We start from the raw sequence: 27706 nt of genomic DNA, 5'->3' as shown, positions 1-27706 counted from the left end.
GAGGAAAAAGCTGGTGTATCTGCTTCAGCTAATGCCCTCCGCTCGCTGGGGAGACGTAAAACTGCTTCAGGTGGAAAAGTTGGGGGATGAAAAGGAATGCAAGGTGGAGTGGTTGGTAGTGCTCGAGTACTCACTGCCACCAAGTGGAATATTCACCTGCCTTGAGAGCAGATGCTTCAGAAATCTCTGTTTCTCTGTCTCCATCTCTCTTACTCTCTCTGTCTGTGTCGAGCATGCATACATTTCCATTTAATCCCCACTCAGTGCTCTAACCTCCTGTGTCCTACATTCAGCTGTCCAGAAGTAAAAGCTGCTCTGACCAGTGGTTCAATTAACCTTTAAATTCCCTGCACTGTCTCACACAAAGATCCAGGAGTGCTGTGCCAATACAGTGACTGTACCACTGTGTGCTTGTATGCAGAAAACTGTGTCCTGTGGATGGTTTTGAATTATCGTGGTAGTTTATGTGCAGCGCCCCATCACAGTCCTGCTGCTATATTCATTTTTAGCACGCCTGTCCCAGAGAGCATGACACCCTTAACCCTCTGAAAACTACTAAATAAGTTGCAAGTGTTTATTTATTTAGGATTCATTTTAATTTATGCCAAAGTGACCTCTACAGTGCCATATCTCCTCTCTGGTGTATCCAAGGTGTTTGTGCTCGCCAGGCTGGACAGGTGTGGACTGTGCAGAGGATGTGGATGAGTGTGATTCTGGGCCCTGTCTAAATGGAGCTCAGTGTCAGGAGTCAGACGTACCTGGGGAGTTCTCCTGCACCTGTCCCCCCTTCTTCAGTGGCCCCTTGTGCAACCAGCCTTATGACCCATGCGACCCCCTCCACAATCCGTGCCTGCACAACTCCACCTGCCTGACACGCTCCAATGGAACTGCCTCCTGCAGATGCCCAGCTGGTGAGTGAACACACCGCCACAGCCTCATACTAATAGTGGGTTTTTTTTTTTAGCCCACTTTTCGAGTGTAACTACACCGTTTTGTTCAATAGGTTACTGTACATGGACAATGTGCACAGCTTAAGTAACTTGAAAACTATAAAAAAAAAACACAGAGGTTGAACAGTTGCGTCATAGATCAGAAGGTTGTAACAAAGATGTCCCTGTCACAGTTCTCTCTGAAACGTACGTGGTTTTCCAAAATATGACTGTATCAGTGGAGACAATGATTTCTGTCTTGTGTGTGAATCATATGTTGAACTGTACTCCCGACACCTCTGAAAATAAACACAGCAAAAGTTTTCCTACAGGGATGATTTAAAGTGATAAAATGCGGTTTATTTCTAACCATGATTGATCTGTACAGAAAAACCAAGACTTGTTTTTTGCTGGATTGAATAGTCCACATAGCTGGAATCTAGGCCATAAAGAGGGTGGTAAGCATAATGATCAAACCTGCCTGCCAGAAAATTGTTTGTATTGATTGCCATACGTTCCCCACTTTTTTTTTTACACATTTTCTATTTCAGTTTTTTCAAAGAATGGTCAAGAAAGCCAGACTTTGGACCTTTATGCTACTTATGAAAAGAACTGGCCTACTGCTTGATCTTTGTGTGATTTGCCCGTATGCTGCCAGTATGCGACACACTAGGCTGTGTCCTCTGTGTGTATGCATTACGTACCACTCCCTCATACAGTGTGATAATTCTGTATTGAAACAGTACCCTGCAGGACCGGGCCAAGACCCAGATAAAAATCAACATCAGCCTGTTGTTCAGGTGAAATTATTATTATCAAAACCCCTCATTACTTTAAGCCTGTAGTAGGTTATTTGGCTGCATCCTATTAGCCTAATGTGTGCTTATCAGCATTAAGACATTTAACATGTCATTGCAATCAATTCTTGATTAAACAGTTCTTTCTCTTTTGCATAAAGCTGTCACTCATTTCCCTTCCTTTAACCTGTTAACTGTCCAAACATGTCATCTGGGTGAGCCTATTAGCTCCCATCACCATGGCAATAGATAAAAGTCCTTTAAGCAGTGCCTCTTACCTTCTGCTGTGTGTTGGTCACATCAGATGCACTGACATAAAGACCATGCAGTGCTACCTTTGATCACTGTGTTACCACTATAAATAGGATTAAGCAGGATGGAATACGGATATGGAAACATTAGGTGAACCATTTTTAACTTATAATTTGACATGAAATGCCAGTACTTACATATTGGCTGTTAAAATAGCTTACTTCCAAATTCAGTAAATGCTTTGGATTTACCTACACTTATGTAAGTATCTAATTATATTAGCAGGCTTCACTAGCAAGCAATGTAATCTAATCATATGTTTGCAAATTTGTAAATTCACAGTAGATCCTTGCTCTTTAAGGATATCCTTGCATACAAAAGCATGTTCATTAAGGGGCAAACAAAGCAGATGTCACTAGTCTTCTAGTATAGGATTGTGCCACAGGCCATTTAATGGACCTTGTATATACTGTACTGTCCCTAGTGATGAAAAGATGGTAATCTCTTCCCTTACTGGAATTCAAGCTGTGGTCAGCTGTCCATGTCTGTGATAATTGATTCAAATGGCAGGATTTCAACATAATATTAATATCCATCATCCACATCCTCTGCACATAATATTAAGTATCAGTAGAGACAACTCAACATTCTTGAAGCAAAATTCACCACTCCACTGTCTGTCATGCTCAGTTTGTGCATAAATAGACATATTTTCACCAAATAATGCAAAATATGGCCAAACAAATGATGTAGCCTGTGTCGGGGATGGTCCGTTTCTCGTGACTAGGGCTGCCCCCGATTAGGAAATTTCCCAGGTGACTAATAGTCGTCATTTAGAGCCATTAGTCGCCCGCATGTTAACAATACTAATTTAATTATTATATTATATATTTTGGGCGGGGCAACACAATGGTTTGAGTTGAAGGTGTGAGAAAGAATAGTATCAGTAACATTGTTAACACTGTGCTACATTACAGAGAAATACAAAACCGTACTAATGAACCTTCATTAATATAGGCCTATATTTAATCTACAAGTGCACGTCACACACTGAGCGAGCCGCCTGTTAATGACGCTGTCGGCAAAGCAGTAATGATTGTGCTAAGTGGCTAATGGGCATGTAGCTACTTCCATGTTTCAGATGATATGTCATGTTTGTAGTCGACCAATGAAGATGAGTTTACATATCACCTTGGGTTCGTCCATCACCTTCTCAAAATGATCCCAAACTTTGGATTTCCTGCCCGACATGTTATTAACTAGCCTGTGTAAATTAACGTGACTCCTGTCTGACTGCTGAGCATGGCCACTTCCTGTGTCTGTCCTTTCAAATTAAATTCCCACATGGTCCAGTCAAATAGGTTTTGATTTGTTTTGACGAAACGTGGCTCCTAATAGAGTTTCATGTTTTTTTCTTTTTTTTTTCTGAGACTAAGCAACCAATGAAATCTTGCCAACTAATGACCCTTCTAGTTGGCTAACATTAACTTGATTATTTGGGGGCAGCCCTGATTGTGATTGTTGATTTACATTTGCAGCCTCAATGAGCTCTTATCCATTGCAGCAGACATGATCTCACACAGAAGAAGGAAACCACAGTGGATGAGCATTAGCCTCGTTTCCACCAAGCTGCCAGGTTCGGTTCAGTTCAGTTCAGTTCAGTTCAGTTCAGTTCGTTAAGCATTATGATTATTTTTGCGTTTCAACAATGTTTGCATTGTGAAAAGTTGTGGATGGCACCAATAGAACCATTCCATAGCGCTTTTCGTCACTCCTCTGTTAAGGGTACTGATCAGATACTAAAAGGTTGGAGCTAGAAATATTTACATGCTGTTGATTAGTCAAAAAAGAATCGTCAGTCCTGCTCGACAAGGAATCAATGCACAAAACCGCTACTATAAAATATCCTATCAGTTGCGACAGAGACTCTAAACACTCCAGTCTGTTCTTGTTTGTTCTAAAAATGTCAGTGTGCAACCTCATTCCATGGACGATAACGAGGTGAAGACAATTCTCTGCATTGCTCATGATAAGGAAAGCTAGACGAAGCAGTGACGCGGCAATTACAATCTGATAACAACCCTGCATACATGTAGGAGTACTGCCTGCAGTGGAAACGCTAAACAGTGTTTCAGGTTTAGGCACACGTCCGCGCAGGTTCTGTGCCAGTCATATGGTTACATTACCGAAAGTGTTTGATGGACATGTGCTACTAAAGAGGAACTTAGATGTAAAAGCTTAAAGCTAGATATTTAAAGTAATCAGCATGTGCATGTAAAGCATACTGGTCGTACTCCCTCACACACATTCAGCAATGGCTAAGATATACACATCCTCTGAGAGCTGAGTACACACACACACACACGCACATCTGAAATTCAACACATGAATGTCTATTTCATGTTCAACTCAAAGGCTCTGTCAGTTTTATAAAAAAGGCAACACATCAGCCAAGAAGCAGTGAAAATGACTGTTCTTTGTCAAAATGACCTGTTTGGAGGTTTATCAGTAAGCCTTCAGATAGCTGAGGAATTATAAATGATAAAGTGTTTTAACATTCAAACTTACCAGTGTGCAGGTGAAGATGCTATAGGGTTGTGCTGTACCTAATGGCTCTATCAGCGCTGAGATGAAAAGATGTTGCCAGATATAAATAGAGCGACTGGGTTAGTTTCAGAAGGCTTCCTTGGAGAGGAATAGGAAATTAGGTGGTGGCTGCATACATTACACCAAGAGCTTTGCGTGGGCTTGGTCGTCTTCACTTCACACAAGCATTGTGACTCACTACTCCATTATTATTCACCATAAATCCATCCTACATAGCTACTACCGAACAAACACAGTGCTGTTATACGACCCGTGCTTGATCCCAGTACAACAATTTTACAGACCTGTTATTTACCATTGAGTGTAGGTTATTTGTCAAGGAAATTGTGTAGGCTTCACATTATTCCCAGGCCTAATTAAATTGGAATCTGTCTGCCTATGTCTGCCAGATTGACTGCCATAGGCAAATCTCATCCCGCACACTTGAGATGGACACCGCACAGTAAACATCATCAAGGTTAACTTGTAATAAAATCGTCACCAATTAGCCATTTAGTCCACGGCTTTTAGCTGTGCTTATTTGCATGGTGTGTGGTAGGAGTGCAGGGTATGGAAATGAACTGAATTAAGGAGATGGGATTTGATGAGTTTATATGAAATAAAATGGCACACATCTAAGTCAGGGACCTCGGTTGTATAATTGGCACAAAATACAGTATGGCAGCAGTAAATACTTTTAACAAGCTCATGTGCACCACAAAAATGCATTAAAATTCCTGTTATTTGCCTTTAGATACTGAATCTTGAGTAATGAAATGAAAACATTTTAGCAGTTCATGCACAGCCCAAATGACACATGGCTCACATTTCATCTGCAGCCGAGTTGAGCCACATGGTTCGTGTACAGATTCAGACAGTGTGTGCTCTTACTGTATATATGGACACAGTTGGAAATCGTGGCAGCTGCACCATGCTAGAACATGCCTCAGGGTAGACATGAAGGTTTGTGCTGTTAACGAGGCTGTATTATGGAATACATCAGTTGTCTAGACATGGGGTGTATTTTTCAGCTAGAGCTGTTATTGAACCACAGTTGAGGCGTGAAGCTGGTGCTTCTCGCTGTTTCACAATTTTTGACACAATGACATTGGATCATTTAAACAATTAGGTGTTTAAACAAGGTATGTCAAGGAGGACAGTGGGTCAGCAATTTATATTATCACTGTAAATGTCAGCTGACAAATAGCAAGAAATTGTGGAATAGAAATGATAAGATAGTTTGTCCAACTACTAGCACTGATGAGCTAATTTTTGAATTGTAAAATTTCCTGCTCCGTACATCTCAGCTTATTTAGTGTAGCTCTGTACTAGAGGTCGACCGATTGTGGATTTTTAATGGCTGATATAGTAAGGATAGTTTGGAGCAGGAAAAAGCGGATAGCCGATTTATTGGCCGATAACACCTACCCCCTCATTTTCCTATGACTTTATTCCCCGACTGCACTTGAACAGTGTAAGAACAGCATTGAAACTGTAAAATCAAGCAAAGCATATAATCACAGAACAGCTTTGGAGAGACAAATATTGTGGGGAGAAAATGATCAAGAATCAGCTGTTCCCGGGACATTTACATTCTATATCACCAGAAAAATGTGGGTATAATCGCTTGCTGAGAAAACTATATCTGATGTGCGGTGAAAAATGAGATTGAAAGTTTGTTGTGCATTTATGGCTGGGGCGCACTGAGTGCCGGCCCCTCCAAGTCTTGAAGTAATAATGAGTTAATAGTTGTTTAGATTATTAGACATTAATTTCACACACATTGCTAGTGCTAGGCCTGCTACTTAATTCTAGCGAAATTATTCCGACCATACTTGCTAGCAAAACAGAGAAACCACATTATGCTATTCTATAACCAGCAGCCTTATTATGCCCCATTACCTTGTGCATGTGGGGTACTCCGTGCAAAGGTCTTATGGCCGTACCCGCGTGACAAGTGGAGGTTATTATCGGCTACTATTACAGCCCCGTTCTGCCATTATTGATAGTCTACATAATGTCCCATCAGCTCCGATTAATCGGCCAAACAGATGAATTGGTCTACCTCTACGCTGTACAACATTCAGAGCATATCTATGATTCAGAGTTTGAGCCGGGATTGTCTGCACATGGTTCTCAACATGGAGGTTGCTGAGCTGGCAGCAAGTCGCTAATGGTGCGAACAGTGCTAACAGCTCAACAGCAACAGTTTGGCAAAGATAACAGTGTTCACCTGCATTAGGGAATGGAAGGTGGATGCAGCGTTTTTGCAGTGATGTTGTCACCGTTATTAGCAGTAACCACCTGTAACCTCCATATGAGGGCAGTGCAGAGCAGTAGCAATTAGTTAGACCATGGGAAATACACAGGGACTCACATTCATTTACATGCACGCACCACTGGACTGATACAGCCTAGTATTGCGCTATTTTTGTCTGTCAATATCATATTGTCACACAGTGCCAAGTATCAATTTTTATTATATAAATTATTAATATTGCAAATACATATTAAACTTAAGGTAGCCTACTAAAATAATATAATATGTTGCCTTTTTTGTCTACTAGGTGCATTTTGCTGCCAAAAAAAAAAGAAGGTTGAAGTCAGATGAACAAACTGAAAATGTTACTTTATTAGATAAAACAGAGGTTTTCCTTTGGGTACATGATTTACAGTTGAATAAAGGTAATAAATCGCAGTATATTTTATCGCAATACTCAGCATATCACAACGTATTATTTGATATAAATATATTATTTGAAGAGGCGCTGGTACCTTATGTGAAGATACACATGAGACAACAGTAATACTGTTAGTGGATGGTCACTGAAACTTTTCATTGCTAGTCGTCGGTCGTCTCACAATATCTGATGGCAGTTGACAGGAGTCGTTTATTTAAGATAAGAAGTTTCACAGTGGGTTTAATGATCATTTCTCAAACCTGCTGTCTGAATGTGTTCTAAAGCTAAGTGTTCGGTCATAGTTTCCCCAAGACACTTCACTAGACTATATCAGTCCCACAAAAAGGGTGATGTGGCAACTTTAGTGTGCGTCAGTTCAACAGGAACTAAAAGGCAGCCATTAGGAGGTGCCTACTGGGAGTAGCATTAAAGGGATTTGTAAAACACAGCCACAATGGAAATGAGTTTTGTCTACAAAGGTATACTGTGAGAACCTGGAGGCCAGAATAAAACCAGAGCCAGCTGAAAGAATTGTCTTAAAAGAAAATATAAGGAAAGCAGTTATCCTCTCTTGATTGTCGAGGGCTCCTGTAGGAGGTTTTTGTTCTTCCTAGCAGCGGCTCTCTGCTGAGGCTCTGGCCAGGAGGCCTAAGTCATCTTGCCTGACCAGCACAGATGTTCCACTTTCCTCTTAATGAGGAGCCTCAGCAGGGAGTGCCAAACCTGATAGAAGAGCAACCTGAAAATGGGGGAGTTAGGGTAGAGGTTGGGGTGAGGGTTACCGGCCGACAACCACAACAAATGAAACAAACACGCACAGCATCACTCACCACAGATTACGGTACAGGGAAGAGTTACAACACACTCTGAGTCCTGTACACAGTCTGTACTGTAGGCGTGGGTGTCCTTGCTCAGTTTGCTCTCTCAGACTGCAGCATCCTGGGATAAAATCCTTTCTTGCAAATGCTGCCTTTCAGCCTGTCTAGGATTCATCTACTTAGGCAAAGAAATAATTACAGGCTTTTTCTTTTAATTCAATTCAGAACATTCAAGCTGCTTGGCAGGTAAAATCATATTTTTCTTTCATTGTAATGGAAAAAGAAGTGCTGAAAATCTGCAAATCTAAGGCTGTTTTTGACCAGAGTTTATCTACTTAGGCAACATCACTGACTCATAATGTGTTTACAGTTTACAACCAGTCAGTGACAGATTTGAACTATTTCAACTAAAGCTAATACTAGAAATGGAAACACCAAAGTCAATCCAAGAGATCCATAATTCAGTGCAACAAAATGCTAGAAAACTGCGGCTTCAGCCTTCCATTTATTTATGGAAAAACTGCAAATAAAATGCCATGCTATTATTCGTACTGCTGTGGGGTTTTAGTTCAAAAATGGTTAATAATTCAGTTGAGTTGATATGCACAGACGACATGTCAAAACATTCTTTAATATTACCTTTTGATTATATTAATGGCTCAGATTTGGGCTTTTCAAGATTAGTTTAATTAGATTAATAAGGATTGGTAAATACTTTCATCTGCAGAAAAACAATAACTAAATGTATGAATGGCACTTCTCCAAATCTTTTAGTTATTCAAAGGTTCTTTAAAATGGTAATCATGACTTAAAGTAGCAATGTCTCACATTGTTGCATTTACATAATGGAAGGAACGCTATATGACTGCAGCACTTAATGTTTTAGATTTATAAAAGACCTCATAATATACTACATTATTTCCCTCTGTATTAGAATGCCCATTACCACCTTTTCATTTAGTTTCGACTGACACGTTGGTATATTTCAGTGGTAAAAGTGAGCTACTTGACAAGGGGACAATCGGCTTGCCTCTGGAGTGGAGAAATATGATTCTTGCAGTATAGTGAATTAATTCAGAAGCATTGTGTGGTCCCTTTACATGCAAAAACCATTTGGTCTCCATGGCTCAGAATATCCCCAGAGGTGTTCCTGGCCAGATGGAGAACAAACCCCTTTATTTGCATGGCATGCTACACTAGCCTTCACCTTCCACAAGATTGAGATTGTGTCCTACCAGACAGTTGGTTAATGAGCTACTGTGAAGCTGTGCCAACATGAGAACTGACACATACCTAATATGATATTGAAAAAGATGTGTTGAGAATATTTGTTGCCAAAGATGTGTTGGGAAAAGTCTGCCCTCGCTGCAAGCATTTTAAGTGATTATTCTTTTTTATAGAGGAAGTAGGCAATATGACTTATAGTGGATGTGTTTCAATTTATAAACCAGCTGCCCTGGCAGATGTATGTGAATATCACTGACCCTTTTTTCATGTGGCAGTAAAGTGATATAGAATGTAATGCATTTCCAATTTTGGGCTTACATTACTAAACGCATACCTCAATTCACCTGAACTTAGTGTATTTTGTGTTTTATGGTGTGGTGTTATAGATTGAAGGTATACTATGCAGGAATTGTTGGTTGCTGTTTGTGAACAACAGGTACATTTACATGCATACAGATATCTCAATATTATTCCGAATATAAAATATTCGGAATTTTAATGTGGGTCACATAGCATCTTGCCGTGTTCTAAATGTGGCATTTTCCAATTAAGACGTGGGATACACCAATTTTTTGGACATGTACACTGCATATTCAGAATATACATCTTAAATAGTGCCTTTACTGCAATTTGCAATGCACGTTCTCTTGTCTCTTGCCTTTATCTGGACACATTTTCCCCACAAATACAACATGCTAATGTTTTTAGCACAAGCCTATGGCATATTACATTGTATAAATTATGCTAGGAAAACCCCACATAGTATACCTTTAAAGTTATTATTGTTATGCTTTCTAAACATGTCGGTGTATGTCCTGGAACCCATATTTAATGTCCAGATTACTATTAATTCATAGTATACTTCATAACCATAGAAATTTAAGGAGGAAAGTTCAACTCTGAGATTAAAAAATCTCTATACAGGAGCATCATGGCTGTGATGGCAGTAGCATATAGAATATACTGTAGAGGTGACATGTAACTGAGACTTAAAAATGTGTTGTATTTTGACTCATAACTCATTATTAGGCTAACTAAACCAATATACGGTGACACTAGGCCTCCACAGTAAACGTTTCTCCCCATAGAACAATTACTGAGATCAAACATATTTCAGAGGAATCTCTCTCAAAGAATAACAGTCTAATATTATGAAAGTGAAGGCACACAGAGAGGCGACAAAATATTGAAATGTAGCAGGTGTTCAGTCTCAGTACGAGGGCGTGCCCCTTCAGTGAGCAAAGGTCTCAGCTTGCTAGTGATATTCCATTGCTGAGGGCAAAAGGTGGTTCTTTTCTTCCATTTCAGCTTTGAGAAGTCTGTTTCCAGCCTGAACAACAGCTGCATCAAAAAAAAGGGGGAGAAAAAAGCATCAATGAGCTCATAGTGGTACCAGCGGTTTTCCCTTTATAAAAATTCTTAGTCATTAGTTCCTTCTAACATATTGGTGTTTAACCCCTGAATGCCTCATAGCAGGTAAAAATACCCTAATGGTCTCGATATAAACCTGCGGAGACTGGCCACTGTGCTCAAAGAATAAAGTCATTTTTATGTAGCATAGCTAAAGGCAGAGGTTTAGTTTCAGATGTTGGAGGACACAATAAAGTCAAGGAGTCTGCTGTGTGTGAGTGTACAGTGTCAGTTATGGGGATCTGACATTTTTTATTTACCAGATATGATTTATTTCCTTAACTTGTTTATGTTCAACCATGTTTGTCTTTTTAGGAATATGTCATGATACACACATGAATCAAAACATACCTCAAAGTCTTTTTTTTGTGTGTTTATTTATTTACTCTTCCATCACTTTTTGGTGTCTGCTGTTTGCAAAGCTCTCAGGCTATGTGGAGCCCCAGAAAGATGGCTAAAGACACCCCGCGTGTAGCCTGAGAGGCAAAACTCAGAGTACAAAAACAGTCACCAAAGTGCTGCTACAGCTCATGAAGCTTATTGCTGTAAGCGCAGGATAACAGCCGAAGGCGACCTAGATGAGTGCATCTGCATTTGAGTCAAGTCAGAGTACTCTTTCATTTAGATTATGACAGCTGGGCGGTAGAGGACACAGTTGAGAGAGAGGTGCTGTGAATTACTTAAAATTTAATTCGAAGTAACCTGGAATTTTGAAAAAAGGCAAAATCGTGTTCCATACATTTCCCAGTGGAGACTATGCCCGTAAAGATAGCCAATATTTATTATTTGAATGATGATAAAGAAACATTACAATCTCATTTTTGTTGAAATGTTAAATTATAGTAGATAGCCAAGGGGGCATTGAGCTGCTTTTGTCCTAGACAGGCAGAGAAGACTCAACAATTCATAATTCTGTAATAACATTACGTTCATGTGATTGTTTCATAATGTAATTATTCGTAACATATCCAGTAGCAGAGGAGCAACATAGACATCTTCTTTGGGAGTCTTCTTTTCTGTCACGTGTCAAAGGAAAGCCCACTGTTTGCTCTTATTTTAGTCCTGGTTTGTTCTGATAACTGCTGAAAGAAAATCTTAGCCTTTAGGTGTCGTGGAATAGACTTGATAATAACCGATCTCCAATCTCCAGGGTGCTAGTCAATGTGGAAGTGCCAAGAACTGCAGTTCCTCTCATGGCCACTTGAGGCTGCCTCCAAAACAGAGTCAATCCCCACAGACTCCCAACTTTGCAGCAGCAATGAACATGTTTACAGCCTGGTACAAAAATGGTTTTGGTCTCTATTGCAAGTTTCCCCGTTCCTGACAACTGTACAGGGGTGAATTTTGATATAACTTACACAGTTAAATTTCTATTAATGCTTAAAATTATGCATACTTAAGGGCGTGGTCATGTTGAGTGACAGGATGTCTCCACCTCCACCCTCTTGTCCAAATATGGTCACTTCTGGCTCCAAAATTTCCAAACTTGAGGTGTCGAAACCAATGGCTGATGTCGATGTGGCTACGTCCATTATTTTAGTGCAGTTTGTAGTGATAAACTTTGAACCAAAGCAAAGAGCAGAAAGCTGCATAGAGGCGCAGAGTGTTGATTCCCAGTGAGATCAGCAGTACTTGCAACCCTTTTCATTGCAAATTGCCATTTAATTTGGATTTTTTTATACAAGAACCAGCCACTTTATTAGGTACACCTTGCTAGTACCGCGTTGGACCCTCTATTGCCCTCAGAAATGCCTATGCCAAATTCTGACCCTACCATCTGAATGTCTCAGCAGAAATTGAGACTCATCAGACCAGGCAATGTTTTTCTAATCTTCTATTGTCCAACTTTGGTAAACCCATGCAAATTGTAGCTTCAGTTTCCTGTTGTTTGCTGACAGGAGTGGCACCTGGTGTGGTCTTCTGCTGCTGTAGCCCATCTGCTTCAAGGTTGGACGTGTTGTCCGTTCAGAGATGGTCTTCTGCATACCTTGGTTGTAACGAGTGGTTATTTGAGTTACTGTTGCCTTTCTATCATCTTGAACCAGTCTGGCCATTCTCCTCTGACCTCTGGCATCAACAAGGCATTTTCACCCAGAGAACTGCAGCTCACTGGAGATTTTCTTTTTATCGGACCATCCTCTGTAAACCCTAGAGATGGTTGTGTGTGAAAATCGCAGTAGATCAGTATTTAGAGTCAATTAAACCACCTTTCTTCCCCATTTGGATGCTCATCTTGTACTTCAGCAGCTCGTCTTGACCATGTCTACATGCCTTAATGCATTGAGTTGCTGCCACGTGATTGGCTGATTAGCTATTTGCGTTAAGGAGCAGTTGAACTGGTGTACCTAATAAAGTAGCTGGTGAGTGCATATGTAGTAGCCTTAAATTTCACAGCATAGTTGTGGAGCATAGTTTGTAATTGAAGAGCTGCAGATTATACAATAGAAGCACACAATTGGAGCCAACTCATGTATTTCCATTATTTGAGGTCATTTAATGGAGGTGGCTTTCTTTAGTGCAGACCTCCAAGACAACACACCTGCACCCAGGCTGTTGCACACGGCTCTTCTTTAAATATTCAGCAGATATCTGCTTTTATGACATTTGTGCTTTTAGCAGTAGACAGCAGTGGGAGATAACAATGTCAGGGGTTTACTATGAGTGTTGTTTAAACCAGAGAGTAGCTGTGGTTAAGTACTCGCACACCACTGTGAGAAAGAGGTTAGTGGCTACACTTCTACATAACGTATAAAAATAGGCTCTGGTCTTCAACAGCTGTACTGTGAACAAATTTTGAATAAACTCAGTGTTTAATCATTTTGTGCCTTCATTAGCAGTACTGAGGAGGTGGTCCAGGTGTGTAGCAGTGGGGTAAATTGGCTGCAGTGGCTCGTGTTTACATGCAAAGAGGTTTCTATTCTTAACCCACTTATTCAAGTAACCCAGTTTTTTGGTCAGCGCATGTGAAGGACTCACAGGCATGCTGCACCCTATGATTATGAGAAACACAGCTATGATGACTAATTTGATATCTGTTTTGCCTGCCCATTTATATTTATTTTTAATTGCCTAAATTTAGTTGTTTATTGTTTGTTGCGCAGGATTGATGATGTGTCTGCCTGTGCCAGATGTGTCTCTTTTTAAAGAGGAAGAAAGTTCTAGAGTCGATGAATGTTTTGGAACTGACAGCTATATTACATAGTTATCTTTTCATCCCAAAGATTTCTACACAAAACAAAACAAAAACTACACAAACCAAGATGTACAGTGACGCTCCATCAGATTGGTCTCTGTGCAGTGATGGATCAGTGTGGCCACACTCTCTCATTTCGCTTTTGTTTTCTGTGTGAATGCAGACTGCCACAGTGTTGGCACATTTTTCTTGTCAACAAAAAAAATCATGGTAAGCACACACAGTGCTCTAATGTTGGTCTTAAGAGTATCATTAATTGTATCAGAGGGATGTTCTTGCTCAAGACAGCAGCATAGTGTGTTTGCTGACAGGCCACATGGGGACCTCGAAACAAGGCTATTACTGATATGAAATCTCTTTAGGTTGCTGTGTTCATTTTTACCAGCCTTAACAACATGACACATGGTTGTGTGTGTTTGTGTGTGTAATATATGTATGTGCTCCTGGAGACGTCTATTGTCACAGGAATTACCACAGAAACAGTTTTGAGTACTCTGCCATGTTTTCATCTGTCTGTCTGTCTCTGTCTCTCTGTGGACAGATTTTGTTGCAGTGATAGTATTACAAACGGGTAAGAAGCAGTCATGAATCTTTACAGGTTGTTAGTTGATATTACAGTTAAGGTCGATGAGTTCAAATATAGGTGTGGTCCAAGCAAGGGCGTTGGAAGTACAGGATTAGGAGTTAGGGAAGGGGCCCCTGGCCTTGGTGCCAGGTTTTTTTCCTGTGTGTGTGGGAAAAGATGACAGCTCATGACCAGTTCAACCCAACTTGACCTTGGTTGTGCTCACTAAATGTCATGGCAATCTGTGCCTGTTTTTGATGGTAATGCATTGCATGCAAGAATTAGTACTATTTTAGCTGCTATTACGCACGAGTATAACCAATGATATTTACAATGCTCATACCATTAATTCATCATCTGTAAACCATCATCAGCCCTAAAGGTTTTATTATTAGATTCTGCCTCTCATCTCATTTCATCTCAGCCTTATATCACAGAACTCCATGGTCCAGTTTGGATGAATGTTGGAAGAATGCTGCATGTTGTGTTGTGTCATAAAATAAAAACAAAACTAGGGCTGCCCCTGCCTAAGAATTTTCTATTCAACCAGTAGTCGTCTTTCATCAAAACATCAAACAACATGCCATCCTTGAAGCAAAATTCACTACTCCACTGTCCAATCATGCTCAGTTTGTTGCATAAATAGACATATTTTTACCAAATAATGCAAAATATGGCCAAAGAGATGATATAGCTTGTGTCATGGGTGGACTGTTTCTCATGACAATGGCTGCCCCCAACTAAGAATTTTCCGACCAGTAGCCGTCATTTAGGGCCATTAGTCAAGTTGAAGGTGTGAGAAAGAATAGTATCAGTAACATTGTTAACACTGTGCTACATTACAGAGAAATACAAAACTGTACTAATGAACCTTCATTAATGTAGGCCTATATTTTATCTACAAGTGCACGTCACACACTGAGCGAGCTGCCTGTTAATGACACTGTTGTTTGCCTGCAGAGTTTACATATCTGCTTGGGTTCGTCCTTCACCTTCTCAAAATGATCCCACACTTTGGATTTCCTGCCCGACATGTTATTAACGAGCCTGTGGAATAGCTGCAGGTACCAGCCCTGTACATTAACGTGATTCCTGCTGAGCGTGGCCACTTCCTGTGTCTGTCCTTTCAAATTAAATTCCCGATGCCGATTAATGGCCTTTCTCATCGACTAACGTTTGGCCAACTATTAGGGGGCAGCTGGAAACAAAACATTACACAAATTGGTCACAACATACTAAGACTGAAATTTCAAACTTGGAGGGCCAGACCTCAACACAGCTCAACTGACAAAAAACTTGTACTGATGATGTGTTTTGGTTTCAGCATGAAAGTCATATACAGATTAAGCGAACAGTGATCTCTGATATTTGATGTACTGTCTGACAGCCCTCTGATGACACCACAGACAAAGACCATAATCTATATTGCACAAGCGGCGGGTAATATCATGTTAAATGAACCCCCTCTGAGAAGTTTTTACATCAGACTGACAGCAACTTTGATAAGAAGACTATAGTCACAAATGTAGCAGTCCGGACCAAATTCACGCTCTTAAAATGAAGACATCAGTCATATTTCAATTGAAACGTCCATCAAAGTTAGTTCGCTATCCACTGGGGATTACCCACAATTTCTTCTCCTCGGAGACATTCGCTGGCAGGAGCAGTGATCACATACTGTAGCTCCAGCCAGATGATGGAATGACTACGTACGCACACGCCTTGGGTATCCCTCTCTGTACTCTGTCAAAGAGAAGCCTCCAGTCAGTGCTCAGTGGCAGAAGATGCATTACATTGCGCTGACATTCGAAATAGTCCCCAAGGTGCTCCACCATTGCTTTGACTGACAGACCAGCTTGGGAAACCTGTGCTGTCCCATAATTCACCAGATGCTCTGTGCTCTCTGTGGTCTCATGGATTCCCTCTCATTCTTACGTCCCAAGATGCACGGACCTGCGTCAGTGACGCTGTCATACCTTTTATTTTCATTAGCGTCCCGCTAGTTCTATTGGAGTTGTTTGATTTTAAACATAATGATATGAAACTCTTTATTCAGCTGATTAGAAATGCACAGTGAGAGTAGCTTGGAGAGCGCCATCCAGTTGATAAGCCATTTTTTATTCAACACTTGACAATCGATACCTCTGACCTTCATCTGACTGAATAGCAAACCACAAATAATGGCTAACAATGGCTGCATCAATCTGCCCTCACAAACGTATGATCTATATAATTGCCTGCCATCTGTTGCCTACAGTAGAGTCTGAAAGCAGTGAAATTACAAAAGCATTGTTGCCATTACAGAACAGTACAGGGCATTACCCCCTGATGTATGTATCATCACATACAGTGCAGGAGAAGAATGACAAATATATATAGTAATCACTCGTTTAAAGGTCCATATGCATTCATACTGGTGCAGCAATGTTTCTTTAAAATATATAATGTAATGTAATAGGAAACATTTCTTCACCTCCCTGGGTTTCACATTTCCACATTTGCAAGATTAAACATATGCTCGTCTCAAACATAATAATGAACCTCATCCTTGTTAATTCAAGTACTTCTCTCAGCTGAGAATTTATACTTACACGAGCCAAACCCCATTATACTTCAAAGATATATAACTCTTAACTTGAAGCAGCGGGAGTAACATAATGAGACAAGGAAACAATAACGGCACTAACGCTCATTATAAGCTAGTTTTATTAACCCTTTGTTACGTGCTTGTGTTGCATTTAATTATGCTTGGCAGATGGTACTCTGCAGGGACAACACAGTCTTTGGAGGTCTGAGCTCAGAGTTTTTCAAAGAGAATCGTAGAATTGGACAGGGACTGGTTTCTCTGTGTCATTGCTCATACTGTACCCCCCCGACGAATGCAATGGCACTCACAGAAAGCTGAAAATCAATGGTATGGAAGCAAATGATGGCCATAAAGAATCAATAAGCCAGGCTTGATTGCTCGTCCTTGGTGTCCTGGATGTTTGGGTCTGAATGTCACATCTTTGACTTGAGTTGATTTTGGATCCAAATTGAACTAAATTGATGTTGGCAGTTTAAATATAGTTTTTGATGGCGTATAGATTATTACATACTTGAATCTCCCTCTGAATATATGTACATTTAAGGTAAAACTTTCTATGATGCACATGTCTATTATGCATCATAATGTGATCATAAGTTATTTTAAATTCCTGAGATGTAAGCAGATATAATACACAACAAGGTGGTTATAAGTCACTAGATGAGGTCATTGTTTGCTTTCGGTAAAGTGAAAAATAGATTGTTAAATCTTTGCAAGAACAGCACACAAAACAGTTACATTTATTTATTTGTTTAGCACATCATAATGAGATTATAATATATTATAGAATTATTATAATGTATTACAATAATGACAATTATAATACACTATGACCCTTGCAGAAAATGTCCTTGATTGACCAGCGATTGTGATAATGATCATTTACCTCAAAGGTTATTATAAAATGCACTGTAGTGGGTTATTATTATTGTAGTAAAGCATTATGAATATTTATAAGTGCTTATAACTGTAATTATACAGTACTATAAGCAGGTTATAATGCATTATTTGTATGTTTATAATACATTATACACAGGGCTACATAGAAAGTGATGCCAAATTAACTGTTGGAATTTTAAATGTGGTAATTAATGCCACGTAAATTTCAAAATAAAATGTTTGAGGGCTGTAAATTCAATATCAAATTTTATTCTATATTCAGAGGTGATTAAACGTCACCATTAGGTTTTTGGTCGCTTATAAAATTCTGGTGTTTATGGACGTTATTTGCTTCGATATATTGGTGCAGGAGGGGTTGATTTATTATTATTTAATTTATTTTTACCTCATAAAACTAAGTCACTTTAGTTTGACTCGTTCAGCAGAAAACCATCTCACGGAGCAGACCACGCATCGGAGGAATACCTCCGACAGGCAGAACATTACGGGCTCCCAGGCTGCCTTCAAAAGTACAACAAAACATCCATGCTGATCTGCTTAGCCATCCTGCCCCTCAACCCCCTAATGAACGGGGGCAAAAGAGCTCTTGGGTTTAGCCTCTCCCTCTTACCCTAACTTAACAAGATGTCCCCCTACTCGCCTGCTTCCTCTCTCTCACACACAGACACATATATGCACGGTGGCTCACACAGCCACACACCTCCCAAACCCCAAACCACTAACCCTCAGACCAATCTGTCTGTGGCACTAAAGTATTATTAGACTTACACACTCTCAAAGGGGAAACAGTGAGTGCTGAGAGCTGGAAGATGAGATATGCTACAGGGGCTACTAGTTCCATTAAAATGGCATTCACTGGGGTCTTTGTTATCATCGGCCCTGACGTTTTTCAGGATGTAGTGGGGCTTGCTGATCCATGACCATCTCATCTATCTTTCAGGATTTGAAGGAAGTTGGTGTGAAATTGACACCAATGAGTGTAGCTCAAATCCATGCCAAAACCAGGGCGACTGTGTGGACCGGGTCAACAGTTACAGGTAAAGAGTGTTATCCATAACCAGCTTTCCGTTTCTTAGGAGGCAAGGAAATGTCAGGCTTTGCAGGGATGGACTTTAAACATTAGTAAATCCAGAGTATCAGTACCAGTAACCTTCATTCCTGTTCAGGTTCTAAGCTATTATCAAGTGATTTTGATACACTGAACTAATAGATTTGCTCTGAGCTCATGCCCTTTCTTAAAATGTATTTTAATGGAATTAGTAATGTACCATTTCAGGTTGAATTGGGGTCAAATTGTTAACAAAAAACTGCCTTAATTGCTCCTGTCATGCAGGTCTTTAGTTAAACAGTCAGAATCCATGCATATGTCACAGTGCTGTATGTGCAATCAGCCTTAATATGATGTGTAATTAATATCATTAAATTTCAATTGATTTATTTTGCTCTGTGCATGTGCCAGTAGGAAACAGATCTTCTATTTTTTCCATCTGGGACAAAATATCAATATTAATGATTTCCCCTTTCCAGCTGTGATTGTAAGATGGGATTTTCTGGCCTTCGCTGTGAAGAAGACATCAATGAGTGCACCTCTAACCCTTGCCATAACTCTGCCGTTTGTCAAGACCTCGTGAACAAGTAAGTATGAATATAACGCTTTCTTTGCTTCCACTTTGCTCCTCAGCTTTTATTCATTGTGCTCTTTTTTAAAAAATGCACATATCAGTAAAGGCCAGGCGGCATTAATTTCCTGCGTTTGTTTTTGAAAGGCGGATGTGCAAAAGCATTCTCCAAAGAAAACACATGAGGTTGTGGTTGCTCCTCTTCAAAGTGTTCCGCTTTATATAACAAGCCTGTCTTCATCCTTGACACACATAAGCTGCTATTCCAAAGACAGAGAGCGAATTCAGCAGGAACACATCATGTATCTAGATTGGGCTTTACTCCACTGGTGCTTCTCTCTGCTGTGCTTAATGGGAGCCCCGGGGCTTCCAGGCTTAGTCGGACAGATGGGTAGCGAAGTCCCAGGGCCAATTTGAGTCCTAAATGGTTTGTCTCCAGTTTGTCTCCCGTCATGATTTCGCTCCCATGTGACCCGGCCCTGCTCAGAGCGCTCCCCCTGATTGCACAGTCCAGGGAGTTCACATCAGGTGTGTTTTAACCTTGCTGCCCACCACAAACACTGTGCACGCCGCTGTCTCCGTCTACCTGACCCAACAAGCCGAACAAGTCCATCTGTACAGGGGTGATGAATCAGGCTCTTCAGTGTACTCGCTGAACCCTCGCTGTCTTTTTGTTTTTGGTACATACTTTTAGCTTGACTCTGTAAAAGTCAGATTATTTTTTCTCGTCTATGTAAGTAAGGTAGAGGCAAAAACATATGAACTAACTGATGTTAGCAACTTGATGTGAAGCTCACGAGCACACTGTTCCAGGCGGTGTCACAGAGTACAGCAAAGACAGGGTTAATTGTTAACAGTGACGCCTCACGTAAGTCCAGCCTTTACAGTTCACCTAATAAGGCAGCACTAATTAATGTATATTGATATTTTTTGTTCCTTTATATATGCCGCCTATGCTGTACTTCACAGAACACACACACACACACACACACACACACCTCTACGAAATCCAACTATAACAAGGACACATTGGAAATAAGACCTGTGCCTTTTTCTTATCCTTGATGTTATTTTAATTCTGCTTATATGCTAGGGCAGAACAAATTTTTATTTCAGTTAATCTGCTGATTATTTTCACAATTAATTCATCAATCATTTAATCAAAAAATGTCAAGAAAATTAAGGGGAAAAAATGAAGGAAATGTTAACTTAGTATCATAAATGACAAAGAGAAGCAGGAAATTCTTACATTTGAAATTTTTACTTGAAAACAGTTGAAATAATTAAATGATCGTCAAAATATTTTGCAATTTTTTTTTCTTTCAATTGACTCCAGCAGGTCTAATGTACACTGACGTTGCAACCATGGTGTTGTCTTTTTAAAATTGTCAAATTAAATTAAGAATATAAAAAGGCAGCACAGTTCTGTTGTGGGATAACAAATACCACTTAGCATATTACCGAAATTCGGTGAGATGTTAAGTGGTCTACTGATGAAAAATTATGATAAACTAATCAAAAAGATGCACTTTAGATTTTAGCACAGAGGTGTCTAATTACATGTTTTCTTATTATCTCACTTAGAGACAGGATAAGCATCTCCAAGGTGTGTGGTCAGGGGATATTAGGCCCACTGACAGCTGCAGGGAGGGATTTGAATTGAGTAAACCGCATTACTGGACAGATGAAGCTCATCCCAGTTGTAATAAGTCATCAAATTTAATTCAAATGAAGTACACACAGGGAAACTTAATTGCTGTCATATTGTTATTTATTTTTCATTTTTTTAAAAAGAGCTGCCGGTCAGTTTGGGAATGAGAAATGGATCTTAATATGCACTTTAGTTTGTCTTTGTGGGTTTGAAAGACACACACAGTGTTTTTCTTTAATAAAATTGCTAATGTAAGAGTGTGGCTGTTTTCACTGGGAGAAAAAAATTATGCTTATTAGTTGGATATAAACACAAGTATGTTTTAATTACTGTCCGACGCTCTGGTCTTCACTGTGTTTCCTCATGATTGAGTGTTATCATCTTCCTTAGGTTCCACTGCGTTTGCCCTCCTGGTTATTTTGGAACGCTGTGTGACCTGGATGTGAATGAGTGTGAAGTTTCACCTTGCCTACACGAGGGCATCTGTATCAACACGCCTGGGGGCTTCAAGTGTGTCTGTCGCCCTGGATACTCAGGTAGCTCTTTTGCCCTCAGGTGACATGAAGATCAATATGAGAGTCTAAAAAGCTTATCACGGCTGCTGCGGCCGCACACTATTGAGGCAACTCTGACACAGATCTGGCTTAGTGTGAAAAAAAAAAAAAATTAATGCTTCACAATACTTGCTTTTAATTAGCCCACCTGCCTCTGCAAGATACAGTGCCTGCCTTTCAGTAAAAGCTAACGAGATAAATTCACGTCACCTGTTTTATCTTATGAAAACATCTCAGTGTCTGTTAGTTGCCTTTATTTCGTTTCATCAGCCTCTTTAGTCTCAGAGCGCTATTGTTGTTTTACTTCAATCCATTTGTCTTATTTTCCACTCAGACGGATATCAAGCTATTTTAGCGCCCTGTGTGTGTATGTGTGTGCGCACTATCTAAAGCCGATTCCTGTCAGGTACTGGGAAGATTAATTTCATTTGTCTTCCACACTGTATCATCAATTTATCCTTCCCCAGTTGAGAGAGGGGGGGAAATCTCTGAGGTATTGCTACTCTGGAGAGCCGAACCTGACACGCATGGCCCAATTCCCACAGAAGCAGCTTTTATTATTAGGCCTACGCACAGCATAGTACAAGTCATTACTTTTTCTGTTGCTCTAAGCTCATCTGAGGAAACAGGGTCCCCCAAGAGAGCGAGCGGCCAGAGGATACACTTTGGATCGGCTCAAACCAACTAGAACTCATACAAAATATTTGCTCTAGTAACGCATGTAGCACTGCAACTTTCCACAAAAACACAAACTGGTCTGTGGTGCTGCTGTGGATCTGCGCGACTTCTTTCTCATTCTAGTCCCATAGTAAATTTGCCATCTTAGGGTGATTCATCACATCATGTTTGTGCAGCCTGATTACAATTGATTGAAATGTTATTCTGCTTTGATGGTATGATGTGGCATCTCCTCTATCACTGGAGGACTGTAACTCGTTGTGTCACTTGATGGTATTATCATATTATTTGCTTCAGCCATCAGGGAAGATGAGGGGTGGGTTGTTTTTTTTTTTGTTTTTTTTTGCATATCGAATGCCAACATTAATTTTGACTGTAACAGTTGAAGCTGCTTACTAATAAATCAGTCTCGTGCTGTATCTCTTTACTTTCATGGACGTGATTAAGCTATAATGACACTTCATTCCTACCTGCATTGCTGATCATAATGGCTTTTCTTAGTAGTTGGTTGTTGGTCAGTGAGTCAGTGCATTTGTATCTTAAGTTTTTAGATACAGTAAATATTTTTTATGTTGATGCTGTAGATACTATAGAGTGCTGCAGGGATGATGTTTTTTGTAGGCCAGCCCAAAAGTTAACATCGCCATGGCTCCCTTGACAGAAAGCCTATGGGATTTTTCCATTGGATTTTCAATTACTGCAGAAAATAAGATCAGCAGCAAACAAAAGTTTATACTTACAAGTTTTGTCTTTACAAATAAACACCACTTTTATGATTTTTAAAGCATTTAATTAAAACATTCATTCATTCATTTTCCGTAACTGCTTATCCTGTTAGGGGTCGCAAAGGGGCTGGAGTCTATCCCACCCTGGACAGGTCGCCAGGCTATCATAGGGCTGACACATAGAGACAAACAACCATTCACACTCACATTCACACTTATGGCCAATTTAGAGTCACCAATTAACCTGCATGTTTTTGAACTGTGGGAGGAAGCTGGAGTACCCAGAGAAATCCCAAGATGACACGGGATGAACATGCAAAACGCCACACAGAAGGGCTCTCTCACCTAAGGGTTCGAACCCCCACACTGGATTAGAACCAGGAACCCTTTGCTGTGAGGCGACAATGCTAACCACTGCCCCACCATGCCACTGTAAATTAAAACACCCGAGGTAAAAAGCTAACTTTACGCTAAAGAGCGTTCCCACTACTAAACTTCCAAGTTGTAATTTGATTTTACACGCTAACCTCTTCTACAAAAGGCTTTTCTCTGAGTGTGACCTGATCTAGCTAGTGGTCATGGCTATGTCCATGTGTGTATCCTAAATGGGGGGTAAAGTAGGACTTGTTACCCAGGGTGCCAATGGGTTGGGGGCCCTGAAAAAGCCTGGAATGTAAAGTTTGGTTTTGTTTGCAATCAAATCAAATTAAATGCTCTCATATAGCACATTTAAAAACAACCACAGTTGAATAAGTGCTGTACAAAATAAAAAAAATGACACACAAATATATAGAAATATTAATGTGTACACAAGTATAAAACAGAATAAAACAGGTAATAACAACCGCTGATGCTGCTGGAGGAACAGCGTACACCGTTATGTCTTTCCCCAAAATAGGGAAATCAGGGCTCCAAAAAAAAAAAAAAAAAAGAAAGAAAGAAAGGAAAGGGAAAGAGAGCAAATTGGCTTTGTAAAAAAAAAAATGAAAAGGTGGTTTAGAGAGACATGGATCACAACAGGAAGGGTGGGGGTCCACAGAGGCTACTAATGCATAGAACCCAGAATTTAGTGCTACGCCCCTGGCTAATTCAATTGCCAGACTAGTGTGGCAAACGGAACAAGGCTGTAAAATGTCCACGACAACCTCTGTAGTCTCCTTTAGCCACAAGTTAGCAACTACAACTCATAAAAGCTTCAACATTCACAGCCGGGTATTTACTGACATTTTATGTCCTGGAACAAAACGTGAAAATCTCTTGAGTTCGTGACCCCAGACCTTACTCCAGGCATCCAACCAAAAACCCACTGACTCTGACATGAGGCAAAAATCCTCACTCATATCCGGGTTTTTAGGATTCATTCCTGCAGCACTCCATTACTTTTCTTTTCTAAACGGGTGGAACAATTTTAAGCCTTTTTACATGTAACATGTTTGAGCTCGGAGGAATAATTGAAGCGAGAAGCCAGAAAATTGTTCTATTCAAACTTCTGTCTCTTCTGTCAGCTTTTATCATTATTTTTTACCTTCCTAAAAGTGTCTATGACCCACTTAGAGCGCAGACATTAAGATTAAAAAGCAGCTTTTTATCTCCAGAGTTTCCTAACTTCTTAGCCAGTCAGGTCAAATTGAATCACTTGTTCAATAACGGCCTTTAGTTATGGCTTTAACATAATCATAACTTTGCTTTATTTTTAGTGTCATTTTTGTTCTCCACGTGTCTTGTTGACAAACACTATAGAGCAAGCTGTATCCAAAAGATGGTCTTGGCAGTACATCTCAGCTGTCTGATCATTATTTAGGATGTTTTGTCTAAAAGGCTCCGCAATCACAATAATGTATTATTTAACTGTACATAGGCGCCTCGCGCTGCGCTGGGGTCAGAAGTCATTACAGTGACATGATTAATGGGTGATCTTGTTTATATAAATCACGCTTTAAGCACACGATTCGTCACCTTCTGTTTTCTCTTCTTCACCCATCATTAAGGAGCATGTTCCCTTGAGTGATGGTACAGTGCAATCAGCACATTGCTGCAGCTCCCTCCGTCAGCACATTGTCGGCTGATGATGTTCGGGGCCTCGTTGTGCTGTTTGCTGTTAAGGCTTCAGTAAATTCGGTGTTTTGCCGGGCGAACTTGATGAGGACTACTTGGTCATTATTTCCATCCTCTGCAGATGTCTATTGCTTTGGAGACGTGGTGTACATTTAATGTGAATGAATAATGGAATGTAATATTTGTATTACCTGGAGTACGAGACACCTCTTGCTACTGTTAGTTAGTACTTACGTATTAGTAAGTACAAGAAGTGTAAGAATATTTATGACCAGTGTGCAGCATTAAATATTTAGTATTTAATCCCATATCTCATTCATAGTTCAGTGCTTTTAATGTTTTCGATTGGCTGTAAAATCCCAGCCCTGAACCTAAAGCATTTAATGACCTCTGATCTAAATAAAAACATCAAAATACATAATGTGAGCATCTTTATCATCAGTTTATGGATTATTTGATATAGCAGTATCATAAAAAATGTGTGTGTATTGAGATTTTTTCACTTATCGCTTCATTTCCCTCATCACACCTCCGTTACACAATATCCATAATTCATTTCCTGTTGCAAGTTTCTCATTTTAATTCGAATTCAGGGATTGTTTTTAACCTCTGGAGCCAGAAACTGTGAATTTCCCAGTTGCTGTATAGCTCCTTTTTTTTTTTTTGCTAAATGAAGCAAGTTATCAGTTTGGCACCAGAAAGGAGCTGTTTTACATTCTGTGATGAGAGAACATGGTGATTTTTTTGTGTACACTAAAGACGGTTTATTTATTCTCTTTCATGATAAAACACGGGAGGGAAGAAATAAATTCTGTCTCCCGTTGTCACCATGTTTGTTTACATCGAGCTCAGCCCACAGATGAAACGCTAACCAAATGATTAACGATGGGTCAGTCGTAATTTTTTTCATCTCCGGATTCCTGGAAGTTGAGATTTTCCGGGGTGGTAGATCATCTTTTTGAACACTTTAGTTAAAAAAAAAAAAAACAACATCACAAAAATGCCCGTTCCTAGAATTTGCTTCAAACCTTTTATTTATTTTTAATTCCTCAGCAAGACGAGTCACTTCTGTGAATCTCTCTGCAGCAGTACCTGCTATAATTTCAACTACTATAAACAGTCATCAGTGTGTTTTCCCAACTTGTGTTCTCATTTGTTGGCATAAGGGAGACTAAGTTTGACGCTCTCTGTTATCTGGTGTTTCCTTCACAGCTTGAACTCTCCCCTCCCCTTCACTTCTCCTCTGATCTCATTGCTATTTTTGTGAGGTCTGCATAAATAATGATTATCATCAACTCTCTGAGTAAAGCTGACTTACTTATTGAATCCTCGGAGTTATCTTAAATGTGGCTGATGGACGGTGAAGATTTAAGTTATATAGAGGATAATTCAAGTGTTCTTTTTGAGTCAGCACATTTGGTGCAGTACACTCTGTATGGAGGATTGTGCCTTAATAGACATGGTACTGTGTCGGCACAGCTGTAAGGATATACAGCGCATACAGTGTGTGACACACTTTCCATTAGTTCAGTGCTGCACTTCACTGAGTCCTCTTAAAGACATTGACTATTGTTGCAGCATGCGGCTCTGTCATTGGGCTTGGGTCGTATATATATCACGTAATTAACTTGGTGCATTTTTTACTGAGTTTTTCTGATTCATTCGTTGAGGTGTTTTTAAAGGTTTATTTCACACAAATTACACATTGCTTTAGTGGTACATAGACAGGCAGGTAGCTTTTCTTTTATTGGCCCAGGTTTTGAGAGATCTACCTCTAAGACTTCTGCCTCCATTCCAGTATCATGGAGGAAGGAACTGGGACACTGTGTCTGGAGCAACTTTGGGTAAACTGGCCTTTTAAAGATATCATGCATCTTAATATTAATATTTTATATTCAGTAAATTTATTTCAGTCAATTTTGTAGATGAAAAACTTGCATCAGCTATTTATTGCTACTTTGTTATGCTACATGTCCCCTACAGTGGATTATTACTTTAATTAACATTGACTAGTTTCTAATGAATTTAAATTCAATTTGTAACCATGAACGATTTAGATTAGGGCAACAACTATTGATTATTTTCAGGATACATTAATCCATTAGTTGATCAACTTCTAAATAAATCAGTTAGTGGTCACCAAAGGTGACGTCTTCAGATTCATTCATTCATTTTCCATAACCACTTATCCTGTTAGGGGTCGCATGGGGCCTGGAGCCTATTCCAGCTGACACTTGGCAAGAGGCAAGCTACACCCTGGACAGGTTGCCAGACTATCACAGGGCTGACACATAGAGACAGACAACCATTCACACTCACATTCACACCTATGGCCAATTTAGAGACCAATTAACCTGCATGTCTTTGGACTGTGGGAGGAAGCTGGAGTACCCAGAGAAAACCCACACTGACACGGGGAGAACATGCAAGTCTTCCTCACCCCGGGATTTGAACCATGAACCCCTTTTGTTGTGAGGCA

General features: G+C 39.9%; 1 protein-coding gene across 1 annotated transcript in view; it reads left to right on the top strand.

The window, feature by feature from the left end:
* The window catches only part of eys (EGF-like photoreceptor maintenance factor), a 218546-nt gene that overhangs the window by 78725 nt on the left and 112115 nt on the right, over positions 1–27706 (top strand). The window contains exons 24-27 of the mRNA XM_078176251.1: positions 652–911; positions 18886–18982; positions 19473–19580; positions 21606–21751. Of these exons, the coding sequence (XP_078032377.1) occupies positions 652–911; positions 18886–18982; positions 19473–19580; positions 21606–21751 (611 nt within the window). The remainder of the gene's footprint in view (positions 1–651; positions 912–18885; positions 18983–19472; positions 19581–21605; positions 21752–27706) is intronic.

Source organism: Epinephelus lanceolatus, chromosome 17 (genome assembly GCF_041903045.1).
Source record: "Epinephelus lanceolatus isolate andai-2023 chromosome 17, ASM4190304v1, whole genome shotgun sequence".
NCBI classification, from domain to species: domain Eukaryota; kingdom Metazoa; phylum Chordata; class Actinopteri; order Perciformes; family Serranidae; genus Epinephelus; species Epinephelus lanceolatus.
Note: the sequence above shows the minus strand (reverse complement) of the source record. Positions and strands in the feature narration are given on the sequence as shown.